The sequence below is a fragment of the Poecile atricapillus genome, chromosome Z (genome assembly GCF_030490865.1).
Source record: "Poecile atricapillus isolate bPoeAtr1 chromosome Z, bPoeAtr1.hap1, whole genome shotgun sequence".
Taxonomy (NCBI): domain Eukaryota; kingdom Metazoa; phylum Chordata; class Aves; order Passeriformes; family Paridae; genus Poecile; species Poecile atricapillus.
The window spans coordinates 136,823,319-136,849,204 of record NC_081289.1 but is presented as its reverse complement, the minus strand read 5'-3'; the positions used below and the strand labels follow the sequence as shown (position 1 = coordinate 136,849,204).

General features: G+C 42.3%; 1 protein-coding gene across 1 annotated transcript in view; it reads left to right on the top strand.

Moving 5' to 3' along the window:
- Positions 1-23,868, top strand: part of UNC13B (unc-13 homolog B) — a 207,796-nt gene extending 183,928 nt beyond the window's left edge. The window contains exons 33-39 of the mRNA XM_058864730.1: positions 1,635-1,758; positions 8,390-8,446; positions 12,919-12,999; positions 13,302-13,449; positions 19,347-19,439; positions 20,515-20,674; positions 21,904-23,868. Of these exons, the coding sequence (XP_058720713.1) occupies positions 1,635-1,758; positions 8,390-8,446; positions 12,919-12,999; positions 13,302-13,449; positions 19,347-19,439; positions 20,515-20,674; positions 21,904-22,189 (949 nt within the window). The 3' untranslated portion in view covers positions 22,190-23,868. The remainder of the gene's footprint in view (positions 1-1,634; positions 1,759-8,389; positions 8,447-12,918; positions 13,000-13,301; positions 13,450-19,346; positions 19,440-20,514; positions 20,675-21,903) is intronic.
- The last annotated feature ends 2,018 nt before the right edge of the window (positions 23,869-25,886 follow it).

Sequence of the window (25,886 nt, the reverse complement as noted above, 5' to 3'; positions counted from 1 at the left end):
GCAGTTACAGCAATCTGCAAAACACACTGCTGATCAAGTAGTGAAAAAGACTGAAATTCTAAATTTTCTAGCTGCAGGTTTTTTTCTGGTAGAGATTCACTGTAGCCAATTAGCAAGCATATTGCAAACAGTGCTTATGTACATATTGATACATACTGTACATAGTATCACAGTCATGTCGTAGGTGCGTTCTAGTCCTATGTGCTGCTGTTCTGACTAGCAAATAAGCATCTGAGCCATGGGACATGCACATGATTGATCCATTGCTTTAATTAACTGTTGCATTAATACCATGCAGCATTTTTCAGCTGGACAAGGACAGTTAAATGTTCAAGCCAAGTCTTGAACTGCAAAGAGAAATAGTTTTTAATCTTTTTGCAAGTTAAACTTAATGCTGATGCACATCAGTTCTTCATTTAGTAAGAGATTGCCAGCAATTTTCATAATAAATGCTGCAAGAGATGGGAAGCTTTACAAGTTAAAATATAGGGGGTTTGGTTGCTCTTAGTGTTGATTATCCCATCTTTCTTTTGGGTCACCATGTACTAAGTGACTCTCTGCAGCAGTCATTACATCTAGGAGCCTTCGCATTTGATCATTTTCCATGCATGCCTTCATGAGTCCGGCAAAGCCATATTCCTTTGTACCACTGGGAGTGTGGTATGCTACAGGCTTGCCATCCAGCTGTGGAGCAAGTAACTTTGATTATGATAATCCACGCTTTAATTATTTTCTTCCCTCCTTTACAGAAGGAGTGTATTTTTTTAATGCCTCCTGCATCCCACCCATGTCAGTTCCGTCCTTGTTTGGTTTTGTTCATTTACTGTTTAACCAGTTGTGAGAGGAAGGGAAGTTGGGAGATGTTACACAATAAAGAATCAGCTGTCTGAGTGCTACTGGCCACAGTTCCTGTTCTGTAGCTCTCACAGTGAATGCTGAAGTTCACCCAATGTTTCAAAGAAGATTCTAGCACTTCTTGCCCTTTTTTTATAACCTGTACAATTACAAATAAAGAAAACCTAGGGAAATCAAGCTTCTTGTGTTAGAACAGATAAACACATGGCAGGTGATTGGTGAATGCAATCACAACAAAATATGGAGTTGTCTGATAAATATTTTGGGGTGGTTTTAGAGGTGAAAGATTTAGGTACTTCAGCAGCTTTCAGGAGCTGTGCAGGAATTTCTGCAGAACACTCTGGGAAGTATTAAGTATTCATCAAAAATCAGTATAGTAATCCCTTGAAGCTTAAGAGCTATTCTATATTAATATTTTTTTTTATATACTCTGTAAACCAAATACATCTTCTTAAAGGAATCCTTTTCAATGGTACCTGCTCTTATTTGGATTATATATATTATTCCAATCCACCTATCACCAAGTGACACCTTCAATCCCCAGGTCAATAAACAGAAATTATTGACATCAGAAATGTCAATCATCCGTTTTGGCCATTGTTTTTACTGCTAGAGCTCCAAGGGTGACAACAGGCTGTGATTTCGAAAAGCAAAGATTTTCACCCTTAAACAATTGTTATGAAAAGCTGCTTTGGATAGGGCACTGAATCTTCCATATGCAGCTCCTTTTTCATTGCATATTATGCTCTTTGAACTTAGTTCTTGCTCTCTCCCTGCAGCCTGACACTGTTTGCGACTGTGTGTGAAAAGACAGTGTTGAAACGGGTGCTGAAAGAGCTCTGGAGGGTGGTAATGAACACCATGGAGAAGCTGATTGTGCTGCCTCCTCTTACAGACCATACGGTAAAGTATTTTATCCTTCCTGACTCATACCAGAAAGTGTTGCCATTGCCTGTGTAACTCATACCCCTGACCTAGTGAGTCATCCATCCAGGTATATTTGTCTGCATGTAGCTTGCCTGAGGATGGAAAAATATGTCTGTAACTTGGTAAAGAAAGAAAACATCTCTATTTATGGTAGGGTTGCAAGGTATAGAGTATGCTCTAGGAGAAAAAACACAATTCAAAATCCATGATCCAAAAGGAGTTTCTGTCCAGTGTATCAGTTTGCACTGATTAGTGCAATCCTCTAAGGAGAGATGTCTGTGTGTGTGGGAATTATGGAACAGTTAGGCTTCATGGCCTTAGGTCATGACTTGTAGCTACTTTTGCCGTGTCATCTATTAGCCAGAGTGTCTCTCTATATAGATGTGGTTGATTTGAGCTTGATTTTTAGTCACCCATCCCCCATTTTAGCCTGTGCAGAAGGCTTTAAAACCAGCATTGGCTGGCAGGATTTCTCTCTCTGTGATGCTGGGGAGTTGGAAGTGAGTCCAGATAGTTTTTCTTCAAAGGCAGTCTTTTGTATAATTGTTCAGCTGTGTGGACATGCTGGATGGATGTGTGTTGTGAATGTAGTGATGCTTTTAACAATGGAAGATTAACTCTTCCCCATTTGTGAGAAACCAGAGAAACTGATTAAATGTCAGTCATGCATGCCCAGCTGCTCTGGGGGATGACACTCAGTTGGAGGCAGTGTGAAGTTTGGGCTGTAACCTCATTATTTACAGATGATCCAGAACTTCTTTTCATCTTGCTGTTAAAGTGAACTTGCAGTCCATAACTCATTTCTTCAGCCTTACTTTTTTCCCAATAGTGGGTAGAACAAGAGTGTTTTTCACTATCCAGCAGTTCCCTCACATATTTGGACTGGGTTTCTTGGGTTTCATTGTCCAGGGAAATGATGCAAACCTGCCTCATGCTGTAAGTGTTTCTTACTCTGAGAGGGAAGGCCCTTGTCTCTGGCCCTGATCATGATGATTTTAAATAAAACTGTTGGGATGAAGTGCGCTGTCATACCTACAACCATGAAATTAGCGTGAGGTGTAATTTGCTAAAGACTGCTTTCTCTGAGCTCAGTTTTGGAGTGATAATTTCTATTTGCCTTTATGATTTGTAAAGAAGAAAAAGAAAATGAATTTAGGAAGATGAAATTTCTTTGTCTTAATTGCATTGCTTTTAAAAAGGAGTCTTTGGGGATAGGTGCTAAAATCGTGTAGGAGCAGCATTAACATGACCCATTTGGAATGGAATCAGTGAGATCAAGGGCTTAGAGAGAACTAGGGAGGAGCTGCTTGAGCTTTATACTTTCTAGTTTTGAATTTCAAAGGCAGAGTAGGAGAGTGATTCAGTATTTGTATCATGAAGGAGGCAATAACTCTCATCAGCCAATTCTTCCAACCTGCAGGATGTTGCTATAAGCCACTTAAAGATTTTCTCATAGTTTCATGTTGCCATCATTTCAGTTTCAAATTGAGAAGCAAATTTGTCTGACATAATGCAAATGCTCATAGCTGGATTTTTTGGTGTCTAATTAGTTGTATGGTAGCAAGGAAGCTGAACTAGTCTAAAGCAGAAACGAGTTGCTCTTCCAGAAGGACAGTTTTGAACAATGCAATGATTAAAATGGCCTTGTCTGCAGTCCTTGAGCAGGAAACTGGTGATGAGGTCAGGTGAGCTGCAAGGATGACGAGCTGCTTCCACTGTTCTCTGGGGCATAGCAATTTATTCTGTCACCACCAGATTTTCATCATTCCTAGCAGTGGGGGCTAGCAGGGCAAGGCAAGGCAAAATTTGGGGCTGCCAGCATGGGCCAAAGCAGTACTTTCTCTTTGCTATTCTACTTCTGTGACAAGCTGCTCTTATCTAATTTGGTTTGCTTTTATTTTTTTCCCTTTGCCTTTTTTTTTTCTTTTTCTTTTTCTTTTTCTTTTTCTTTTTCTTTTTCTTTTTCTTTTTCTTTTTCTTTTTCTTTTTCTTTTTCTTTTTCTTTTTCTTTTTCTTTTTCTTTTTCTTTTTCTTTTTCTTTTTCTTTTTCTTTTTCTTTTTCTTTTTCTTTTTCTTTTTCTTTTTCTTTTTCTTTTTCTTTTTCTTTTTCTTTTTCTTTTTCTTTCTTTTTTTTGTCTTCTGAAAGCCCATCAGACACAAATAGCCTCAGGCTACTGTAACACACTTTCCTCCCAGCCCTCAGCATCTGAAAGCCCTAGTGGTGCCCTCTCTGTGTTTGAAGGACCACTGACAGGGATTTTCATCCTAAAACTCATGTGCAGCCCTTAAGAAGTAGGACATATTCATGGTAGAAAAGAATCTCTTTTATGGAATATTTTCTCTTCTTTCTGCAAAACTGATGGAGTTGAGGAAGTCTTTTTGGTGTAGGTCATAGAAAGCATATTCAGGTAGAAGGTTCCTGTCACCCTGCTGTTTGCCTCATCTGTCATTTGCATGACCCTGCTTAAATACCTCTCTCCAGATTAAGAATTTCACTTAAATTAGCTTCTGGAAGTTTCTGCTGTATGGGACTCAGGTGAGAAAGTGTGAGCACTGTGAGGGATCCAATGGAGACAGGGCAATTTTACCTGAAAAAACCTCCCACTCTGACCACCTCATCTGAGGCTTCTTCATGACTTTCAGATGGGTGACTTCAACTTCTCTGAGTACTCTCTGCCTGTGGCTTGTGAGATTAGCAGCAATATGATCTCCAGTAACTCACCAAGTAATTCACACCTCACTAATTTTAAGATCCAGCGTGTAATTAAACACCTTCTGTCTTGGTTGAGTGGATATACACTCTGGGAATCCATATTTTGGGGTTCAGTGCACAGCGCTCAGTGATAGTAACAGATTAGTTATACATTTATTTTTCAACTGCTTAGAATGAAACTGTACCATGCCGCCAGTGACTAGTCAGGTGAGAGAAGAAGTGCTTAGTTTACACCCAGGTGATTCCTCGGGAGCCTCTCCTTTATTTATTTCACACAGTACACTGTAGCCATTCACATGAGGCTCTGTTTGTGCTTGCTCCTGCTGCGCTTTTTTCTGCTTTTCAGACTAGTGACAGGTAGAAACTAGACTAAGTGAGACCATGGTCCAGGATAAGAACTAAATTTTCTTTAAGCTGAGGACAGAATTTGCATTTGACTTTTAGGCTGTTTTTTCAGGCTCATCTGCCTGAGCTGTTCCAGAGTTACTCTGTGGTGGAGGAGAGTGTGGCTTTAAAAGGTTTTCTGAAACCTTTCTTAACTTCTGTTAGTTTACATGAATCCTCTCCCTTGTGCTAGCTTGGAGCAGAAGAGTTCAAGGCTGCCCCTGTGATGAAGAGAAAAAGCTTTCTTAGCCTTTAATAAAGTTATGATGAACTGCATATGTCCCCAGTTCTCTGTACTGACAGATAATTATTTTTGTCTTTTCATCCCCACTTTTAAGCTTATTTTGTCAATTTTTGTAGTTCAATACACCACAACAACTAAAAATAGTTTTATCTTAATATGTGCTAACAAAAATTGCCAGATACAGTAGAGTTTTTAAAATGAACTTAAATGCTGTTAAACTATCAGATCTCATTTTTGTTGAACATAGGAATTAAAAAAATATGGGAAATAAATGAGATTAAACTTCCTTTCACTGTTATGTCTCAGAAAAATAAGCATCACAAACAATATGGTTTCCAAAAAAGGATTGGAATCAAAAAAACTTGCAGTAGGCTTTTGTTTCCTAACTTTGTCAGCTGAGCAGTAGGACAGTTAAGTTTTAAGGGTTTGAGTCACTTGGAGTATAAATCTTCACTTCTGTTGGCTTCCAGCAATTAGACTTGACTCAGCTGATGATCCTTCTCTACATGCTTTCACTGAAGGGACAAAAAAGCATCAGATCATTAACAAGGAATTTAAAATCTCTGTTGTGGTCTATAGGTGTGTTTCTTGTTTCTGAAGTGTTTAGGAAAGTACAACTAACATTACAGAAGAGCCAGAAAATCAGCATAAAGGTCCATCCCCTTTCCAGCTGTGTTTGCTGCAGGGCTGGGCATGATTCATGATGAGGATTTAATTTGTCCTCATATTCTATCCTTGACATTTTAATCAATTCTGTTCTCAAAGCTACCTGATAATTTAAGTTCAGTTGTTCTCACTCTCTGGCACAACTGGAAAAAGTGCAGTCTGTAGAGCTTTCTGGTATGTTTTCTATGCATAAATAACTTTCCTGAGGAGTATGGCATCTTATTTACAAGAATGCCATTTGGCAGAGGAAGGAGCTGTACAAATTTTCATTAGATGCTACCAGCACTGATGACAAACTTAGTGTAACAGCAAAATAATTTCTCCTTGCAGATGAGTTGGCAGAGATTGTCACTGATTGACGAGGATTTTCTTAGCGTGCAAGAACTGGGAGTTATCTGAGCTTTGTTCCATGAAGCATATCCACTCAGTGGCTGTTGCTCAGCATTACTGACCTGCCCTCCTTAGAAGCATGAGGCAGCAAGACTATGTGCCTGGGCTGGTCAATGTTGTTGTTCAAATGTATATTAAAAAAAGTGTCCAGTGACTGCTGAAAATACTGAATTAAGAAAGGTTGATGTTACTGTGTTTTGAGACTATTCCCTTTTTCAAAATTCCAGATATAAAAATGTTTTGGTTTTTGTTTCCTGCTTGGTCAATGGACTCAAAAACTTCAAATTTTAAGACCTGTAAGTCAAAAGAATTTCATGGCAAATTGTACAGAACAGCAGGCACATCTGTTTGGTAGCAGAGGCTGGTAAAACCCTGTGTTCTGGTCTGTTATTTCACACCTGAAATCTCTCTGTTGCTGCTGGTGTGCGGTCATGTTCAACCCTGCTTGGTGGAAATGTGTGCTCTTTCAGATTAGAGAGCTGTACTCTTCAACACTACCCATTGGACACTGACAGCAAACAAGCTCTCAGTCTCATTTCAGGAACTTCCATTTGTCAATTCATTGTGCTTTCCTGCACTTTCCCTTCCACCCCTGCCAAAAGTTTGTGAATTTAATAATTTATCAAGGGTTTCTGTTTAGCTACAAAATCAATAATGTTCATTCTGTGTCAGTTTGTATTCAACAAACATAAAAGGCTGAGAAACAGTGACGGTTAGCTGGTGGTTACAAGTAGAGCAAATCAAGAGGTGATCCATGGTTTCAGTTGTAGAGTCTTTCAGCTTGAAGAGATTTCCAAAGCTGGAAAAATGAAAGAAAAGGCCTCTTCATCTTAAAAATTCTGTCTGGGCTGTTGTTTTAATGGGCAGAGGGTGTCAAGTTGCCCTAGAGCAAGTCTCAAATTTTCCAGTGTTATATCTCTTAGCTGCCTGTTTTTCTTCTGCTACCCTAGGCAAAGATATAGAGACTTCTTGCTGAGGGGAAATTTTAGAGGGGCTGATGTTTATTGTAATCCTTTTAAAAAAATAAATCAGCAGTGATCTTTGCAGTAGTAGCTAGTTCCCAGGGTCTTCTCTGCAAATCCCTGTGTGCTATAGTTCTTATTCCACAGAGTACTGACTTAAAGGGCAGTGAACAAATACCAGGGAAGGCAGCAAATGAAACCTGAGGGACACAGGCAGGGGCAGTATAATAATTCTGGGTTTACATCTTGCATCATTACAGTTTGAGGTATTTTGGGGTGGGCATGGTCAAGGTTGTGGTTAAGTGAGAGGGTTAAAGACTGTTAAGATAAGAAAGGATAGTAATGGAGAGGGAAGGAGAATGGAATTTACTGGAGACCTTTAGTTCTTCCAACCAGTAGTTCTCATACAAGATGCTCCATCCCTAGAAACATTCAAGGCCAAGTTAGATGGGGCTCTGAGCAATCTGACCTAGTGGAAACATATTTTATGTGCTAACATTTATTTTCCAAATGCCTAAATAACCAGTTGGTACGTAGGTATGTATTTTTTTTAAACCAGAAGAGGGTAGATTTAGGTTAGATAAAAGGAAAACATTTTTTACAGTGAGAGTGCTAAGTGCCTTGAAGCAAGATTTCCTGTCACTGGGGTTCATCTTCCCTTTATGTTTCTTCATTGGATAAGAGCCATTGGCCAAGCTCTAGGACATTTGAAGGTGATTCTGTAGTGTTCACTAAACTTTGGCAATCTCTCACCCCTAAACAGCTGAGGTCTAGTTTTGTTTATGATCTGATCTGTCCTTGGCCCAACTGTGATGACTGGGCCTTACCTCTATAGATGGATTCTCATCATCTTCGGGTTGTGTGCTCTTTTGCTGTGGCCAGTCTTTGCAGTCTTCATGTGGATTTAGATGTGAAATCTAATGGAGTGTTTGGAGATGGCCTTCACCCCAACCCTGTGCAATCCATTTGAAGATTCATCCTGTATAAGTGAGTGGCTGCTGTAAGCAAAAGTGAGCTGGTTAGCAAGACATTGTGCTCTGAAATAGCTCTTGTTGTGGTATCCACAGAAATGCCAGGTTTGTACTAGGTAATAAATTGGCAAGGAGTCAAGTTGTTCCACCTGGCCTTGGGGTGGTTATGTAAAGTTGCTGTGAACTAACTTGACTTGCTTAAAGGGCAAATATGTGAAGCTTGTTTGTAATCTTTTTTCCCCCCCCCTCCTTTCTTTTCTAACTTTTGCAACCATAGGGCACACAGTTGATTTTCAGTGCTGCTAAGGAACTGGGACACTTGTCAAAGTTGAAGGTATTGTCCTGCATGGCTTGTGTTAATGTCCCTGTGTGTAAGCATGGAAGTGTGGTAGTGCATAGCATGTCTTGTGCTTCCAGTGGTTTGTTGCTGAATGCAGCTGTAGAGAAATGCCTTTAAATGCCTTAAATGTGCTTAAAAATGCATTCTACTAACATTAGCATAGTGCTTAACATTAAATCTTACTATGTGTTTAATCATCAATGTAGTTTTTATCTTCTGTATACATGGTGATAAGTCTGGTACGTTGATTTAAAATGAAACAAAATAGATTTCTCAATATGTGGCCAGCTCCTCCGTATCCCCATTTATAAAAGGGAGTTCCTAATGGTTGGAAAGACACTTGTGTTAGCTGTGGATGGATTACATGGACTGTTACAAAAATAGCTGTTGCTTATGGAAGAGAGCCTGTGTCTGTAAATTCCTTCTGCGTGGGCTCCTGTCACAGGCAAGCTGGCATTTAGCATGAGGGCTCTGTTGATGTGTTTTGACAGTGCATGACGTGACAGTGCATGACATGAGCATTATGAAGTGCACACCACCTCATCATAAGCGAATCAAGCACTAATTCAGTGATCACGACAAGAACGGTATGAAAATAGTGACGCCTTAAAGCACTCAGCTTGCACTGTGTGCTGTGGTTGCACTTGTGCTGCACTGGTGTTGTGCAAGAGAAGGAGGTCTAAATCTGAAGTGTCACAGTGCACAGTCTGCTGTGAGAGAGATGGAGCTGAGCTGGACCTGAACTCTGTGTCAGAGCATGATCAGGGAGATTTTCTCAGTGCAAAGGACATTCTCCTAAGTGATTATTGCAATTTCAAAAGGCATTTGTCCCTTCCTGTAGTTTTCTGGTTTTGTCTCACACACTAATGCAGCTGTCTTCATAAACCTATGTCACTTGCCCCAGGTACATTTTCCATACATATTTTACATACATACATACATACATTATGTGGCCAGCTCATTTAAGGCAGTGCTTATTAGCAGTCCTAGCAAGTGATCAGGGCATGCAGGTGTGTCCTTAGATGTGCACCTGTTCTCCAGCTACATTTTGAGGCTGGTACATAGCAGTTAATAGTCACCTAGCATAAACCTCTAAGTGTGGCTCCCCAGGGGAATAGCTGTCATTTGTGCTGAGTGATGGCCTCATGCACTCCCACGGGCAGGCTGTCATCCCTGGTGACATGGTGGCTCATGAGGATTGTTTCCTTCCCTGCTTCCTGTGCTTGCAATGTTGTGTGTTGCCTCCATGGGAAAAATGGGGAGAAAGAGCTTTGTAGCCAGCCTGGGAGAGCCTGTGGCAGCTGAGCCACAGCATCCAAATGTGACTCCTGTTTCCTGAGTTTTCCCTTTCTTTTGCAAAAGCATCAGCAAGGACTCATCATGTTGCAGAAAATAAACCAGCTCCGCCATCTCATCCTGGCATCTGAGAGTAGAGCTCTGAATTTGCTGTTTCTTCCCCTAGGTCACAAGGACAGTCTGTGAGTTCCTGTGGTTTGCGTGCATCCTTGGGCATGGCAACTGAAATTCACTGTTATTTTTTGCTTGTTCCATATTTTCTCATTACTGGAATTTCTAAGCATATACAGGGCGCCTTTTGCCAGGAATGGTTTGGAAGCTTTGCTGGTTTCCATTTGCACTGGACAGTGAAGGCCATCCCTCAGCAGCAGCCCGTCTTCAGTTCAGTTACTGTAAAGCTTAACTTTGGTGACTCTGGACTGCATTTTTAGAAATGCATGTAATCATGTAAATCAAGCAAGCCCTGGTATGTGTTCAAACTTTTATTTGCATATCTGCATATAGAACTGCAGGAGTACAGGTACACAGGATTTTATATGTGGCAAGAGAGCCATGCTCAAGTGTGAAAGCACCTGAATTTTGGAGGCCACAAGGGAAATGACATTGTGTCCAAAAACTTTCAGTAGAATAGGAGTATTATAAGAGTCCATGTAAGAATTGTAGATGTTGTATTTTTTGTCCTTTGTTTTTGCAGGCACATACAAGCTAACAGGGAAGGCATGGTTCTTCAGACCCCCCTCCTCTGCATTTTTCAGTTCCACTAAAAGCCTGGGAAAACTATGGGATGGATTTTAAGCTTTATTGGTCTTAAATAGAACAGGGAGAACAGAACCCTAGTGAATCAGATAACTCAGCTGAAAACTGAGACTGACAGACCTGACAAGCACAGGCTCTCGTCCTGATGACAAATCAATTTCACAGTGTATTTTAAAATGCTCAGAAAGCCAACCATAAACCTGGCTTCTTGATGCCACATATCTGCCTCCCACTTATTATCAAACTCTTTCTGCTCAGTTTGCTTAATAGCCAGCAACTGGAGCAGGGAGCAGCTGCCTCTTCTCCCTTGTGCTGCCCTCAGGATAAAGAGCCAGGCTCTGACTCTGCAGAGTTTCTTCTGAAAATACCTGTGGAGAATACAAGGATGAGTCTGAGAGATCAGGAAAAGTTTGTTGGGTTGTTTGGGGTTGTTTTTTTTTTACTTCTTCTGCTTGAACTTGCATAATTACTTGATGTAAATATTTGTTTCTTGCTCCTGGCTGGCAATCTGGGAAGTGGAAGGTAGCAGTGTGCACAGTTCTTTATGGGAGCAGTGTGGGATTTGCAGAGGGCAGGTATGCACAGGAATGACAGTTGTGGGCTTATCTCTGAGTAGATGCAAATATTACCAGTCCAGTCTCTGGGTTATTTTTACATAATGTGTTGAAGAAAATGACACTGGGAAACTCAGAGAAAGCAGTGATGTGTTGCTGTGCATTGACAGCATGGACACGGGTGGACTGGATGCTCAGTGGGGCTGAATGAGCTCTGTAGGTGTTTGAGAGAAAAGTGCTGACCACCTGGTTTCTGTGGCAGTTGGGGCAATCTGGCAGGAAGGCCTAGAAAGTCATTTTAGCAGATGTGAAAGTAGCTCTGACTTGGGAGCACAGCTACCCTGACTAAACTGGCCTCTCCCATGAATGTGGCCTTGGGCTCTGGCTGATTTTGCGCTTAATCTGACTGTCAGACAGAGAAAAGAAGACTTTACCCTCTGTGTACTGACATCTCTGTGTACTGAAGTGTGAAGCCACATCATCTTCAATTGAATTACCCGCAGCTCACACAGAAGAAGGGGGAGAGCTATTGCTCCCCTCAGGACAGCTTATCACAACAGAAGGCACACTGCAGCTCACCGAGTACTGTGCCCCTGCACACAGTCCCCAGACCAGGGACATCCTGTGTGGGGGAAGAGGCACACTGAGGCACATCTCTGCTAGTCAAGAAAGCAGGGTGTGATCTTGTCTGAGAAACTGACAACTTGAGAGGCATCTTCTCTGCAGTCCAAGGCTTCACTGTGTAAAGTTGATAGCTAGATGTCTGTGAGAAGTGTGGCAAATGCCTTGTGGCTGCCCCCAGACTGCAGAGAGCCCTGTCTCCATCAGGCAGAGATGGATTGCAGTGGATAATGAAAACAGCACCAGGCAGTTTGAAGAATCAGCAAGCTGCAAGATAGCCAGCAGGTCTGTCCCTGTGAAACACACACCATGCCACACACTACATGTGCTTTACACAGAAGCAATTGAGCAGATATGTCTCCTGGAAAGTGTCTAGGGGCCCTGTGACATATTTAAAGTAGGGATAAAGAGTCTTTGCCTGATTTACATGCATCTTTTTAATGAATGTTTTAGAACCCAAGTTGAAGTCAACTGGCCTGACCCTCCAGCTGATCAGTTAGAATATGGGTTTGTACAAAGCTTTGACTTCCTAAAATATGCTGTTTTCCCCTGAGACCTAGACTAAGCATCTGAGAGAAACAGCTTAGTGAAATGCCAGAGGATGGCACATCCTTGTAGTCAGCCAGGAGTCTAACAGTAATGTGCTTCCACTGCAGAAAAGGGCATTCTTTCCCAAGTGGTTACTGGCTTTTTGCTGTTAGAGTTGGTGGGTCTTAATGGAAATAATGTCTTCTTTTAGCAAACCTATTTTCTTTCATTTTTCTTCTTTTCCAAAAATGACAGAATGAATTAGTGACCTCTGTAGTTGGAAAAGTTAAAAAAATCCACAAATGACAGACATATAACAACTTTGACTAATGCCTAGTTCTCAGAATTCCTTGATTTAGGTGGTATCTGGAGAGTTTTGTTGTGACTTTTCTAGAATGATGATGGCAGGCAGGCTTCTGTTTAGGTTCTCTTGACACACAAACTGTGATTTTAAATTGTCACTTACCTTTGTCCAGTTCTTTCCTTATTTATGTCTTCTGTGCCTGCAAGAAAGAGAGAAAATTCCTTTATTTCCAAGTTAAGCTGTAATAAACAACTCTGAGAGACTCCATTAAACATTCCTTGAACAGCTGAATTAGTGCTGTCACCACATAGATACAGCATGAATCTGGAGAAAGTGGTGATACTGGGCACTCCTTTTCCTTCAGCCTCTGATAGCACACTCATGTCAAATACAATGGTTGTTTGCAGGATCATATGGTGAGAGAAGAAACCAGGAGCCTCACTCCAAAGCAATGTGCTGTTCTGGATCTGGCACTGGATACAATCAAAGTAAGTGATTCCATTTCTGTCCCTGCTGTCACAGTGATAAAGGCTCTAAGTGAATACTGCCATGTTTGTGTACACCTGAAGAGGTTCAGGGGACTGGCTGCTGGGAGTCAGCATATTCATATTTAAGTGCTTTGGAAGAGGAGTGCCATGAGTAGTTGGTACCAGCTGGTCTAAGAGCTGGGTTTCCAGTACAGAAGCTGTTCTGTGATTTTTTCCAGCTGTTTCCTATCCATACACACAGCTGCACGTAGATGTTGGTTGCTGGTTTCAATTCTGCTCAGTACCTTTCCTGTTTCTCTTAGCAATATTTCCATGCTGGTGGGAATGGTCTGAAAAAAACCTTCTTGGAGAAGAGTCCAGACCTACAGTCTCTTCGATATGCTCTCTCCCTCTACACTCAGACCACGGACACTCTCATCAAAACATTTGTCCAGTCTCAGACTGCTCAGGGTAAGACTCTTTTGTGTTGGCAGAGTTCAATGGAGCTCTTGGTTCTGTTCATAATTTCTCTCCCTTGTACTGCCAGTTTGTAGATGCTGTTGGCAGTAACATTTCTGAAAGTGTGACAGTTTGGAGCTTCTGAAACTGGGAAAGAGGGAAAGGGGGTTATTTGCCACTCCATGACTACATTTGGAGAGAGCAGAAATATGTGAAACATAAGGCCTGGGGTGTTTGTGGTCTTTTTTTTCTCTGCAATCCTCACTTAACAGTCACGTTTCATGAATTAATGTGGGTGGGTGGCTTAAGCGAAATTTGAAGTTACTGTACTGAGGCTTGCACGGTGGTGTGAGGCAGCATTTCAGCAAGACATCACTGCAGAAACCAGTCAGTTTGTCACAGGCCTGTGTCACAGGCCAGCTGCTGGCACAGCCCGTGTGGCCTTGACGAAGGCTGACAGCAGTGTGATGAGTCACGGAGCTACAGGCTGCCTGTAAAGGGAGAAGTCTCACAGGAGAGCAACAAATGCACTGTTTTGTCTGTAGCCAATACAGGGTATGTGGGAGCTAGATGATTACAGATCATCACAACATATTAATAAGCTGCTGGGATGGGTCACCAAACTGTTTGGTGACTCTCTGAGAAGCCTTATGGCTTAGTGGTGCTGTTTCATTGAATTTGGACGGGTAAACAGTTAATTTCATTGCTTTCATGTGAACATCTCCATGTGATTGTACAGAATAATTTGGTCTGTAGTCAAGAACCTTTACTGGCTGACTGTGAATGTCACTATTCTCACTTAGAGGAGACAGATGCTACTAAGGGTCGGGTCTAAACAAAAACTGGTAATTTTGTGTTTTCAGGCTGTTTAATTAAAAGCTTTGCATTAAGCTACTTAATCCCAGCAGCAAAGTCATACAACTTCATGGCATGTCTTTTTGCATGGGGTCCTTTTTCTTTCAGTCCTTCCAAGCCTAAGAGAGCTGACAACCCCCAGACTATGCCAGGATGTCATCACACTGAGCCCAGGATCAAGGGGGAAGCACTCCCTAGTTCGCATACTTCCCCTTCTGTGCAAATGAGGCTGCTTGATACTGGCATTCCCCTAGCAGTATAGAGTTCAGAGATTGTGTCAGCAAATCGGGGCTTGTTTCTAAAGAGGAAAGTTTGATTTTGTTTTGATGGGTTGTAGCATCAGAAGAGGATGCTCAGAGGAGACCTGAAACTACCTGAAAGCAGGCTGTGAGGGTTGAGTTGGTATTTTTTGCCATGTCTCAAGAGAAAGGATGAGAGGAAATGGCCTGAAGTTGTTCCAGGGGAGGTTCAAGTCAGGTATTAGAATTTATTTTTTCATTGAAAAGGTGGCTAGGCATTGCAATAAGTTGCCCAGGGAGGTGGTGAAGAAGTGTACAATCTCTAGAAGTGTACAAGACATGTCTGAGTATGGCATTTGGGGACATAGTTTTGGGAGGATTTTGGTGGTGCTGGATTAACAGTTCGACTAGATGACTTTGCAGGTCTCTTCCAGGCACGATGGCTCTGTGATTCTATGATCCCTGCCTATAACAGCACAGTGTAGTCTTCATTATGTTGAAACATACCGCATTAAAACACTGAAATTAAATAAAATATCAGTACCTTTGGGAGAATGGTCCTGTAGCTGTGTCCCAGCAGAGCAACGATGACATCCAGTGGCCAGACAGGTCAAAGACTACTACATCCACTAGGGACTCCAGGAACCTAGTAAATGTTGCCATCACTTACACAGTCCACATTTTGATGGTAAACTTGAGTGCACACTTGAGTGCTTGCAATCTTTGCTTTTCTGTGCACATATTTTCCATTATATATTCAAATTATGAGTTAATTGAAGCAATTTTTTAATGTGGATATTGTTAAATTTTCATGCTGAGCTAAGATAAAAAAGTGCAGCAGTCCATACTACAGTCAGGAGTACTTAAAATTAGAGAAAGAAAAGTCTTCCATTGAAGTCACAGAAGTGACAAATTCAAAGTTGATATGAGAAAGTAGCTTCATGCAATGCTTAATTTGACTGTTAAACTTCATTGGGGGCAAGTATTTGGCAGAAACACAAAGATAATGGGAGATGATCATCACTGCTCGGAAGCAGGAATATACAGGGCTGCCATGAAGTGGGTGCATGGGTATTTATGTATTTTTTAAGAAGCTTAGAATGAAGCTCTGGCTTTAGGGCATCATAAGCACACGTTACAAGATCATCAGTTAAATCTCAAAGCTGACTGATGACATTTCTTTGTGACTTAGTCTAAGGCACTTGTAGGGAGCAAGTACTGGGCATCCTAGGCCACTGGTCCAAATCCGTATCTTGTACATTAGTAGGCTTGAGAACTTTGGACCCTGTGTGGGGAATAAAAGATTTGAGCTATGCCACCTAATATCTACAGAATCAGTGCTGGGATATCTCTGAGAAAGGCATGACTCTGATCTCTTCTCTGTGCTGACCAGTGACAGGACCTGAGGCAACAGCCTGAAGTTGTGTCAGGAAAGGTTTAGGTTTTATCAGAGGTTTTATCAGGAAAAGGTTCTTCACCCAGAGGGTGGTTGGGCACTGCAACAGTCTCCTCAGGTAAGTGGTCACAGCACCAGGCCTGAGTTCAGTAGATGTTTGGACAATGCTCTCAGGTAGTTGTGACTCTTAGGATGGTCCTGTGCAGGGTCAGGAGCTGGACTCAATGACTCTTGTGGGTCACTTCCAACTCTGCATATTGTGTGATTCCCTCCGAGAACTGGGCCTAAAGAAGGATTTTACTTGCTTAACCTTGTCTTTAACCACAGCTGGGTCTGGAGAGCTGCACACGGGTTGGAGGGACAGAAGGGACTGAACTACTATTTACAGCTGATATCTGCTTACTCGAGCTCTGTGACTGAGGTTTCCCTTTGCATAAGTGCCACAAGCTCATGGGATGACACGGCTTCATGCAGTATCATTTAAATGCTGTTTGATTCTCTTACTTCTCTGCTCAGTGGTTGCACCTTCCAGTTTGTGAGGTAGCTGTTGCTTTCATTTTATTGCTGAGTAGGCTTCTGTGGTACTATGCTGCTCAATGTTGGCTCTGCATATTTGGATCAGAGCTCTAGTTTTTCCAGCACAAATTCTGTTCTCTTTTAACCCAGACTATGCCTTACTTTCAGACAGCCTTGCTCTCCAAATCCTGCTGCAGAAGATCTAGGAGGATGTTTTGTCTGTTAAGAGCTAGAATTTTTGCCTTGTGTTTAAGTGACATTGCTAATTGTGTTGTAATTCATACTTTCTCTCTTTATCCTGCTTGCTTTCTTGCCTTTTGAATTCATGTCTCAGTGCATGATGGGAAAGGTATAAGGTTTACCGCTAATGAGGACATTCTTCCTGATAAGGGTATGTTCAAGATGAATGTTGTTACCATAACAACATTACCCAACTGCCTTGCTTTTGAAGTCATCTTGCCCATGCTCAGAAACCTTTTCCAGAGTCCTGTTCCTTGTAGTTTCCTTGTAGAAGTGAGCTTCCACTGAATGCTTGCATCCCACAGACTGAGCCACAGGTTGTGTGGTTTAGAAGTCTGTACCTTGCCTGAGAGCCTGTTCCCAAGCTTGAGATTTATTCATGGGATGTGAAAGCTGTCTTGAAAATCAACTGGTTTTTGGGAGGTGCTGCAGACTTGTTCCGCTACCCTTTACCGTGGGGTGTGTGTTTTCAAGTCCTGGGCTTGCATGCATGTGGTCTGCTGAGAAGGGCTACTGTAAAACATGGGAATGCTGGGTATGCACTCAAGATCATGGCCAAGCTTGAACCATCTGGCTTGAAGGGGAGTTATCTAAAGGTCTGGATGCCCAAGAGTCCCCTAAATATTAAGTCTTGCAGTGTTTCATCTCTTTATTTTTTGCTGTCCAAAATCTTTTTATTATCTCACATGAAACACATATACAACCCATTGCACGAGCTCAGTTCTGTAGTTTCACCCTTCAGCATTGCAATACCAATGAGGCTTTCATGTCAAGAATTAAATCTGCTTGTCACTAAATGTACAAGTATGTGTATGCACACAGCTGTACATGCTCAGAATATTTTTTGTTGGCCATCTTCAGAGTAGTTTTTTGTCTCTGAAAAATTCAGTTCATAGAACAAGATTTTTATATGAAAAGACAAGAATGAAGGTAGGGAAAAAAAACCTGTAATATGAGGTTTTGTCTTCTTCAAAGGTAATGGGATGATTCTGCTCTCATTCTTCCAATGCATCAGCTTTTCTTTTATAACCTACTAAACCTACAGTAAAGATCAATAAAGACCTGAATGTTTGGTGGCTGTTGTTTCTGTGGATGTGGCCATTACACACCGTTGGTAATTCTGCCTGTTCCTGTGGAAAATTACAACGGTGTGACAGACCCACACCATCAGATGGATCAGGTCAATAATTAAACCTACCAGTTTTAAAGCTCTGTGCTCATATACAGAAAAGAAAAAGCAGTATTGCCCATCTAAGCGGGAAGGAAACAGTACATTCAAGACCATATTTGTTGCAGCCTAAAGATTGTTTAATGTACTCAGGTCAAGAATGAGAACCTTACCCTGAGGTAATAATTTGAGGTTCTGTTTTAGTTGGTCAGATACTTTTAGTGGTATATTAATGTGACTTTCACAGCCTACAGTTAGTTCTGTGGCATGTAATTTTCCTCAGAGAATTGCACAGGTTGGCATTTAACCTCTTGGTTTTTTTAGTGTTTTTGCTGCCTGCAGACCATTCTTGTGAAAGTTGACAAGTTAGATCAGTCTCATCAAAATGCTTGTGTAATGATATCCTTCAATCTCCTTATCTAGAATTTCAAACAGACCAGTTTTTCACTTAGTAATGTATCTTACCCTCAAATTTGACAAAATAACTGCTATTCATAGGAATTCAATTACCCTCTAGGTATCTCAATTACAACAGCATTGCTAATTGTCAAACTGAGGTCAGGCAGTTATCAAAGAGAAAGTCAAATCAATCTCACTCTCTTATCGAAACTTGATTTTCATTTTGCAGAGAAGTCGTTTTCTGTAATTTACATGACATCTTAATTTTATTACCCAGAAAAATGTCATTTTCACGTATTACATGATGATAATTATGATTAAAAGTTGAAAAGTTTAAAAAAATCATAATATATTAATTGTAAGGTTCACGAGATCTCCCTCTTTTACGAACATGGTATCTTTCCCTTCTGAAGCTACATCTTGTTAATTGATAAAGGGAAATAAGCATGCAAATTGTGAATGCTTCTCTCTCATCATTTTTGATGCACAACAAAAATGGGATTGTCTTCATCCTCCAAAGGGAACCAGATAAACAGTCAGGATGACAACTTTTAGGTGATGTACAACATGCAGAAAGGTTCTTGGAGGGTGAGACTGCACTGTGGCTCTGTGCAAATCACTAATACCTATATATATATATATATATTTCCCTATATTTCCTCTGTTGTGTGATGTCGTCTCCTCCTTTTTCGTTTGTTCTTGATTTTTTTTGTCCTCCCTTCTTCCCTGAGCAGACAGGAATGCCAATGCCCACCACTGGAATGCCTGCATGTATACACAGTAGCTTGGCAGGAACCTCTGAAAAATCCTTGCTCCCTGTGAAGGTCTGCTGTTGAGTGTTAGACCTTTTAAATTCTTCAAAAATCTTCACTGGTGTTCTCAATAGGATGCAATCTTTGGTGGAGTGGAAGAAGTGTTGGTGTTTATGTGTGTTGGGCATGTGAGCCTGATGTTATCTTGTATTGCTGTGACTGAAAATCTAGCTCTGAGAGGTGTGCTGTGAAAACACCACATTGTCTTCCTGAGGCCATAAAGACTTGTGCCAATGACCAGTAATCTGTGTGTGCATGGGGGGGTGTCCATTTTCTTCCAACAGGCTCCGGTGTGGATGATCCTGTGGGAGAAGTGTCCATCCAGATCGACCTGTACACCCACCCAGGAACTGGGGAGCACAAGGTCACGGTGAAAGGTATGGCAAAGCACGTGCTGCTGCTCAGGCTCGCCAGGGCCAATCTCCAGCTGGCAGTCAGGGTATTTCTGTGTCTAGCTCATGGGATCTCAGGCCAGAATTGTTTTCTCTGCTTCACATCAGGGACATGCAGAGAAACAGCAAATGAGCTTGTCCAGCCAGGGACATGGCAGTGCACAGCCCAGTTGTTTATTGGCAGCAATGCATGCAAGTAAACAAAAATCAGATGATGGCTCTCACCAGGCGCCACAGTTTAGTCTGTGCTGCAGAGAACAGGGCAGGCTGATCTTGTGAAACTGCTCAGTGTACACACAGAGATTACAGAGCCAGTGAGAGTTCAGATGCTTCTCTCCCCCATCCTGAAGGCCACCCTGGCTCCTGAGCAGTCTCTCTGGAAATAACCAAAGCGGTGATTCATTCCAGGATTCCTTTTCCTCCATCTCCTTTGCTTGAATACAGCATACTTAACTACTTCAATTTCCTCTGAAGATTTATATGAACAGTTCTTCAGGCCTCTCTTCTGGCTAAATCTACACTGAAGTGCAAAAGCTGATTTTCAGAGCTATTTCCTTTGCTTCAGTCTGTTCCCTGGAGTGACCTGAGATAGAATGAGAATTAAAAGCTAATAGTTCTGGATCCTGGTACCACCTGCAGCTCATGGGCTTTGTTTGTCTTACCTGCAGTCCCACTTTCCTTTTCAACAGAGACTTTAACATTGGCCTCCAAAATGCCCCTTTTTTTTCTTACCCGACACATAATGGTCATATCAGCATGGAATTGTCAGGGCAGCCTGCCCAGAGCAGCAAAAATGGCTTTTCTTGGGCTTATTTCTAGACAATCTGTATGGCAGAAGTTACATACTGTCCCAAACTTTAAACTCCCTTCACAGAACTTAAACTAGATCAAAAAAAGCATATCCCTGCATTACAATGTAGTCCTGTCCATGTGTGCTGTGACACTGTGATGTTTTGAGTTAGAAACAAGAAATTGAAAGCAGGACAGAACTAAAGGATGTCCAGGGCAATGAGTACAAATGAGTATTTGCTGTAAACCAGGTTGTGACTCTCTTTTCCAGTTGTGGCAGCCAATGACCTGAAGTGGCAGACATCTGGCATGTTCCGTCCATTTGTTGAAATCACCATGATTGGGCCCCACCAGAGTGACAAGAAGAGGAAGTTCACAACCAAGTCAAAGAGCAACAACTGGGCTCCAAAGTACAATGAAACCTTTCATTTGTAAGTATGAAAAATAGTATGAATAGTATGAAAAATAGTATGAAAATAAGTATAAAAATATCCTGAGGATCTGGCATGGCAAGTGCAGATGCAGGGGGACAGACAGGGTTTTCCAGAGTCCCCAGACAGCCTGCTCAGGGCCAAGAAGAGTACATGAACCAGTAGTTTGGTACTGTCTCTGGTGTCTGGGCAGAAAAGCTGGATTATGGTAGCTTTTGCTGCAGGTGGGATGCAGAGGTTTGCTCTCTACCAGCAGTGTCCTTTGGTTGCCTTCTGAAATGCTCTGTGTGTCCTATGAACACATTTTACTGTGCTCTGTCATTTTAATGAACTTCGCGTTTTTTATTGGTAGAGTTGAGGCTAAAAGTTCATTTTTATTTATTTCTTAATCTTAATGTGTGTTTTTATCCCAATTTGACCTGTGGGACATGCTTTCAGAACTTGTTTCCAAGGATACAGCCCTTGGAACTGGTAGCAAGTTGCACTACTAAAATTGCTGTGTTTCTCTGCATTGAGTATTGATCTCTTCTTATTCCATTTTCTTTCCTTATTACAAGGATATATTCCTTCTTGGGAGGCTTAACAGAGGGAGCTGCAGGCTTGGGCTCTCTCAGCTGTACATATAAAAATGAGATGAGGAGAACTGACCAGCAAAAGGCTGTAAATGTCTCAGGGAGAAGGGAGTGTTCATATAATTGTTCCATTCTCTGAGGAAAGGCAGGCTTCCTCTCAGTGAAGAGATTTTGTTCCTTTTATTCTTTTAATTTTAGAAACATCAGAAGGGTTGGGGATTTATTTTTATTAGCTTTCACATTAATGGAAGGTCCTGAATCTTTAACAAAGACTTAATCTAATTAAAATAGTAATTCTGAAATGAAGCCACACTTAGCAGAAGCAGAAATGTTTAAAGTCATGAGTTGAAAATCTATTAGCATGGCTTTAATGTTTCCCCCTCCTCTCATTTCACAGTTTAACACACACACACAAATACACACAAGTTGCAAATGCAGCTTGAAAGGGGTTGCTTGTTTTAATTTCTTCAGTAATCAGGTTTTCTTTAGCTGCTATAAATTGGCAAAAATGCCCACATGCTGCAGGTTTTACTTCTCTCTTTCTGACCAGGGTTTTCTGTAGAAAGGAGTTTTCTGTGACTTATCAGAGCCCTCCTGTCAGGTGCTGGCACCTTTTGCAGTCCAGACACTGTAAGTGAACTTGTATGTGTTTTTCAGCATCCTGGGGAATGAAGATGGCCCTGATGCCTACGAGCTCCAAGTCTGTGTGAAGGATTACTGCTTTGCCCGGGAGGACCGGGTTCTGGGGATAGCAGTGATGCAGCTCAGAGACATAGCAGACAAAGGAAGCTGTGCTTGCTGGTGCCCCCTCGGGCGTAGGATTCACATGGATGAGACTGGACTCACAATCCTGAGGATTCTCTCTCAGAGAACCAATGATGAAGTTGCCAAGGAATTTGTGAAGCTGAAATCTGAGTCCCGCTCCACAGAGGAAGGCACCTGAGCTGAGCTGTGTAATGTTCCCTTTCCTCTTCTGCCTTGTGCCAATATGTGCAAGTGTTCAACAATTCTTTTATTAATTGCAAAAGGGTTTTTTCATGTTGTCTTTGTCAGCTCCGATAGCGCACCTGTGCTGTATAGGAAACAAATCCATCAATCTGATGTGAATTATTTATTTTTTAGTAGCTGGGTAAGACACCGTAGAGAATGAGACAATCTCTTCTTATTTAACATGTAAATTCTGCTTTGTGTATATAAATTATTTTATATTGGAGGCTGGAATTGCTGGGTTTTGTTGATATGCAGCACTGTGATTTTATCCTCTGAATTTGGCAGGCATTAAAAAGGTTCTGCATAATCACACTACGATGCAAACACAACTGTGTGGAAATTGGGAGGAGATGATTTGGGGGGGGTTGACAAAGCACAGTTATCTCTCATTGAATTCATGTACTGTGGAGCTGCCTGGGGATCTTCTGACACAGATTATGCCAACATGATATACAGACACCTCAAAGAAGAGGTTGCAGATGGCTCTGAGGATGCACACCGAATGAATGTATGTCCATGGGTGTGCTGCTGTGAGCGCAGGCGAGACCAGGGCCACAAGCCCGGGGTGGAGCCTGAGATCTCGTAGCCAAAAGCTGCAAAGGCAGCGCACCAGGAGCAAGCTGAAGCTGTAATTAGCTGGTGTGTCTCGGAGAATGCAAATCCCCACGTGCTGCTGTGAGTCCCTGATGGCCGTGGGGGTGCTGTAAGCTGCTCAGCTCCGTAAGGCACGCTCGGGCTGCCGTGACCGACACGGTCGGGAAGGGATCAGCGTTAGATTTGTAGAGTTAGAGCCATTACAAATCACATGGCTGCTATGTGCTTTTTCCACTTCAATATTCTTTTGTTAGTGTTTGACAGAGGATTGGATAATTTAATATTGCAGGCTTTCTGTAGCATTTTATTACCCTGGAGTAGCTAAGACCATTCCTCACTATGAACCCAGAGATGTGGCTTGCTTGGGAGAGAGGAACACACCTCCCCTCTGCAAGCCCTCAGTCTGGAGTGCTGGTCAAGGGGCAGCACGTCCATTTGCTTCTGATCTTGGAGATGCTGTTGGCCGTGCTGTGGTTGATCCATGCTGATTGTTATTAATCTTATGATACCATTGAAATATTTTTGCACTGTCTTAAAGAAGCATCCTGCTTTTGTTTTCTTAAAAAACAAAACACTGTCCTGAGCAAAGTAGTTGCAGGGAGGTCAGAATTTCTGACTGAAAATTCGTAAGCAGGAAGGTCTGGAGTGGTGATTGCACCTGAGGCATGTTTGTTGGAGGGTTTTTATTGGGGATATTTTTGCTTTTCCAGCTGCCCTTGTGCTCTGGAAAGTGCAGCTGGAACAAGCCAGTCCTTGCCCATAAAGTACTGTAATACTGTCAATAAATTCAAGGACTGCATATTGAATGACTTTTTTTTTCCTTTCTATTTTCTCTGACACTTGTGTAGCTGTATGATGTGACTCCTGTATTTCATGGGCCTGCTTGTAGAGTTCTGAGACAGTACATCTGCTTTGTTCTTGTCCATGGTGTGTTACAATAATGCTCTTCAAAACTCCACGCTATTTGTCATGATTTTGAATCATTGTACGTGCCATTGTTATGAGAACTGTTAGTATGGTCTTTAATAAACTCTTTTAGCAGCATTTGGACTTGACTGTTGGACTCTAACTGTGATTGGGTTTCCTAAATCTTGGAGGGCAGAACCACTGCAGCATCTTTGGAAATTATTCAGGTTTAGAATGTAGATTTCTTTAGTGCTTTAGATGCCTAGCAAGGAGTATGAGTCAGACAGTTCCCCCCTCCTCCATGGTGCCTCTGTCTGGGACATCTTTCCCCGAAGTCCTTGGCTTCAGATAATAGTCTGAGACATCACGGAAAAGCATAAAAAATATCTTACTTACTTTTTTTTCTCCTGTCTGGCCTTTAAGTCACATTTCCTTTGTACTCAGGGTAGTCTCCTGAAGGTGCTGAATGGAAAGACTCAGAAAAGGCAGTTGGATACTTCACAGATAACAGATGAAGAAAAATAATTATATACCAAACTTGATTCATAACTTTCAGCATCTTATGAACATTAATACTCTGTAGATGGTGGTATGCACAAGAGATGAAAGAATAAGCCTTCTTGATGTCAAATAAACTACTCCCCCTCCTCATTTTTTGGGGATTCTGCCAATTTCCAGCAGACAAGGTCAGATAACTTAGAGACTCATATTTCATGATAACATGGGTCTCTGAATTTCTGTGATCTGAAATGCCATTTTTTCCTTGGTTAGCATATGCTTAGCAACAGAGTCACTTGGGAGACAGTCCTGAAGAGCAAAGGAATCAGGGAATTGGATATTCTTCAAGAAGTGAATCTTAAGGCACAAAACAGCAGCTGGAACAGAGAGCTTGGGCTGGAACTCCGAGAAGAAAGGGAAGTTTCTGACCCTGGAAGAAGGGGCAACTTGGGACAATAAGAAGGACTTGTAATTGTGGGATTATTCTGGGAGAACATTGAAAGGGCCAGAGCACAACTAGAACTTAATCTGGCTACTGCCATATAAAACAGTTTCTATAAATACATCAGCTACAAAAGGAGGGCTAAGGACAAGCTCCATCCTATATTGGGTGTGGTGGGAAACATAGCTAAAAAGGGTAAGACAGGCTGAGGTGCTTTATGCCTTCTCTGCCTCAGTCTATAATAGTAACACCTGTTCTCGGGGTACACAGCCCTGTGAGCTGGAAAGCAGCGATGGGGAGCAGAATGAAGCCCCATGACCAAAGGGAAATGGTGACCTGCTGCACCACTTGGATGCACACAGGTCTGTGGGCCAGATGGGATCCAGCCAAGGGCACTGAGGGAGCTGGTGGAAGTGCCCACCAGACCTCTTCCCATCATTTACCAGCAGCCCTGGCTCATCAGGGAGGTTCCAGCTGACTGGAGGTTGGCAGAAACAATGTCCATCTATGAGCAGGGCCAAGAGAAAGATCAAGAACTACAGGCCTGGCAGCCTGACCTCAGTTCCAGGGAAGGTCATGGAGCAGATCATCCTGAGTGCCATCATGGACACACACAGGAAAGCTGGGGACCAGGCCCAGGCAGCATGGGTTTGTGAAAAGCAGGTCCTGCTCGGCCCACCTGACCACCTTGTGTGACAAGGTGACCTGTATTGGGTGAAGAAAGGGCTGGGAATGTGTCTACTTGGGCTTCAGCAAAGCCTCTGACACCATTTCCCACAGCATCTCCTGGAAAAAACTGGCTGCACTGTTCACTGGGTGAAACCAAGCCCAGGGTGTGGTGGTGAATGGTGCTGCATCTGGTTGGTGGCTGGTCACCAGAGGTGTCCCCCAGAGGTCAGTGTTGGACACAGTCCTGTTTATCTACTGATGATTTGGACAAGGGGATTGAGAGCAGCCTCAGGCAGTTCACAGATGGCACCAAGCTGGGTGGGAGTGCTGATCCTCTGGAAGGCAGGAAGGCTCTGCAGAGGGATCTGCACAGCCTGGATCCATGGGCTGAGGCCAGTTGTGTGAGGCTCAGCCAGGCCAGGTGCTGGGTCCTGCCCTTGGGTCACAAGAGCTCCCTGCAGCTCCAGGCTGGGACAGAGTGGCTGGAAAGCTGCCCAGTGGGAAAGGCCCTGGGGGTGCTGGTCAACAGTGGCTGAACATG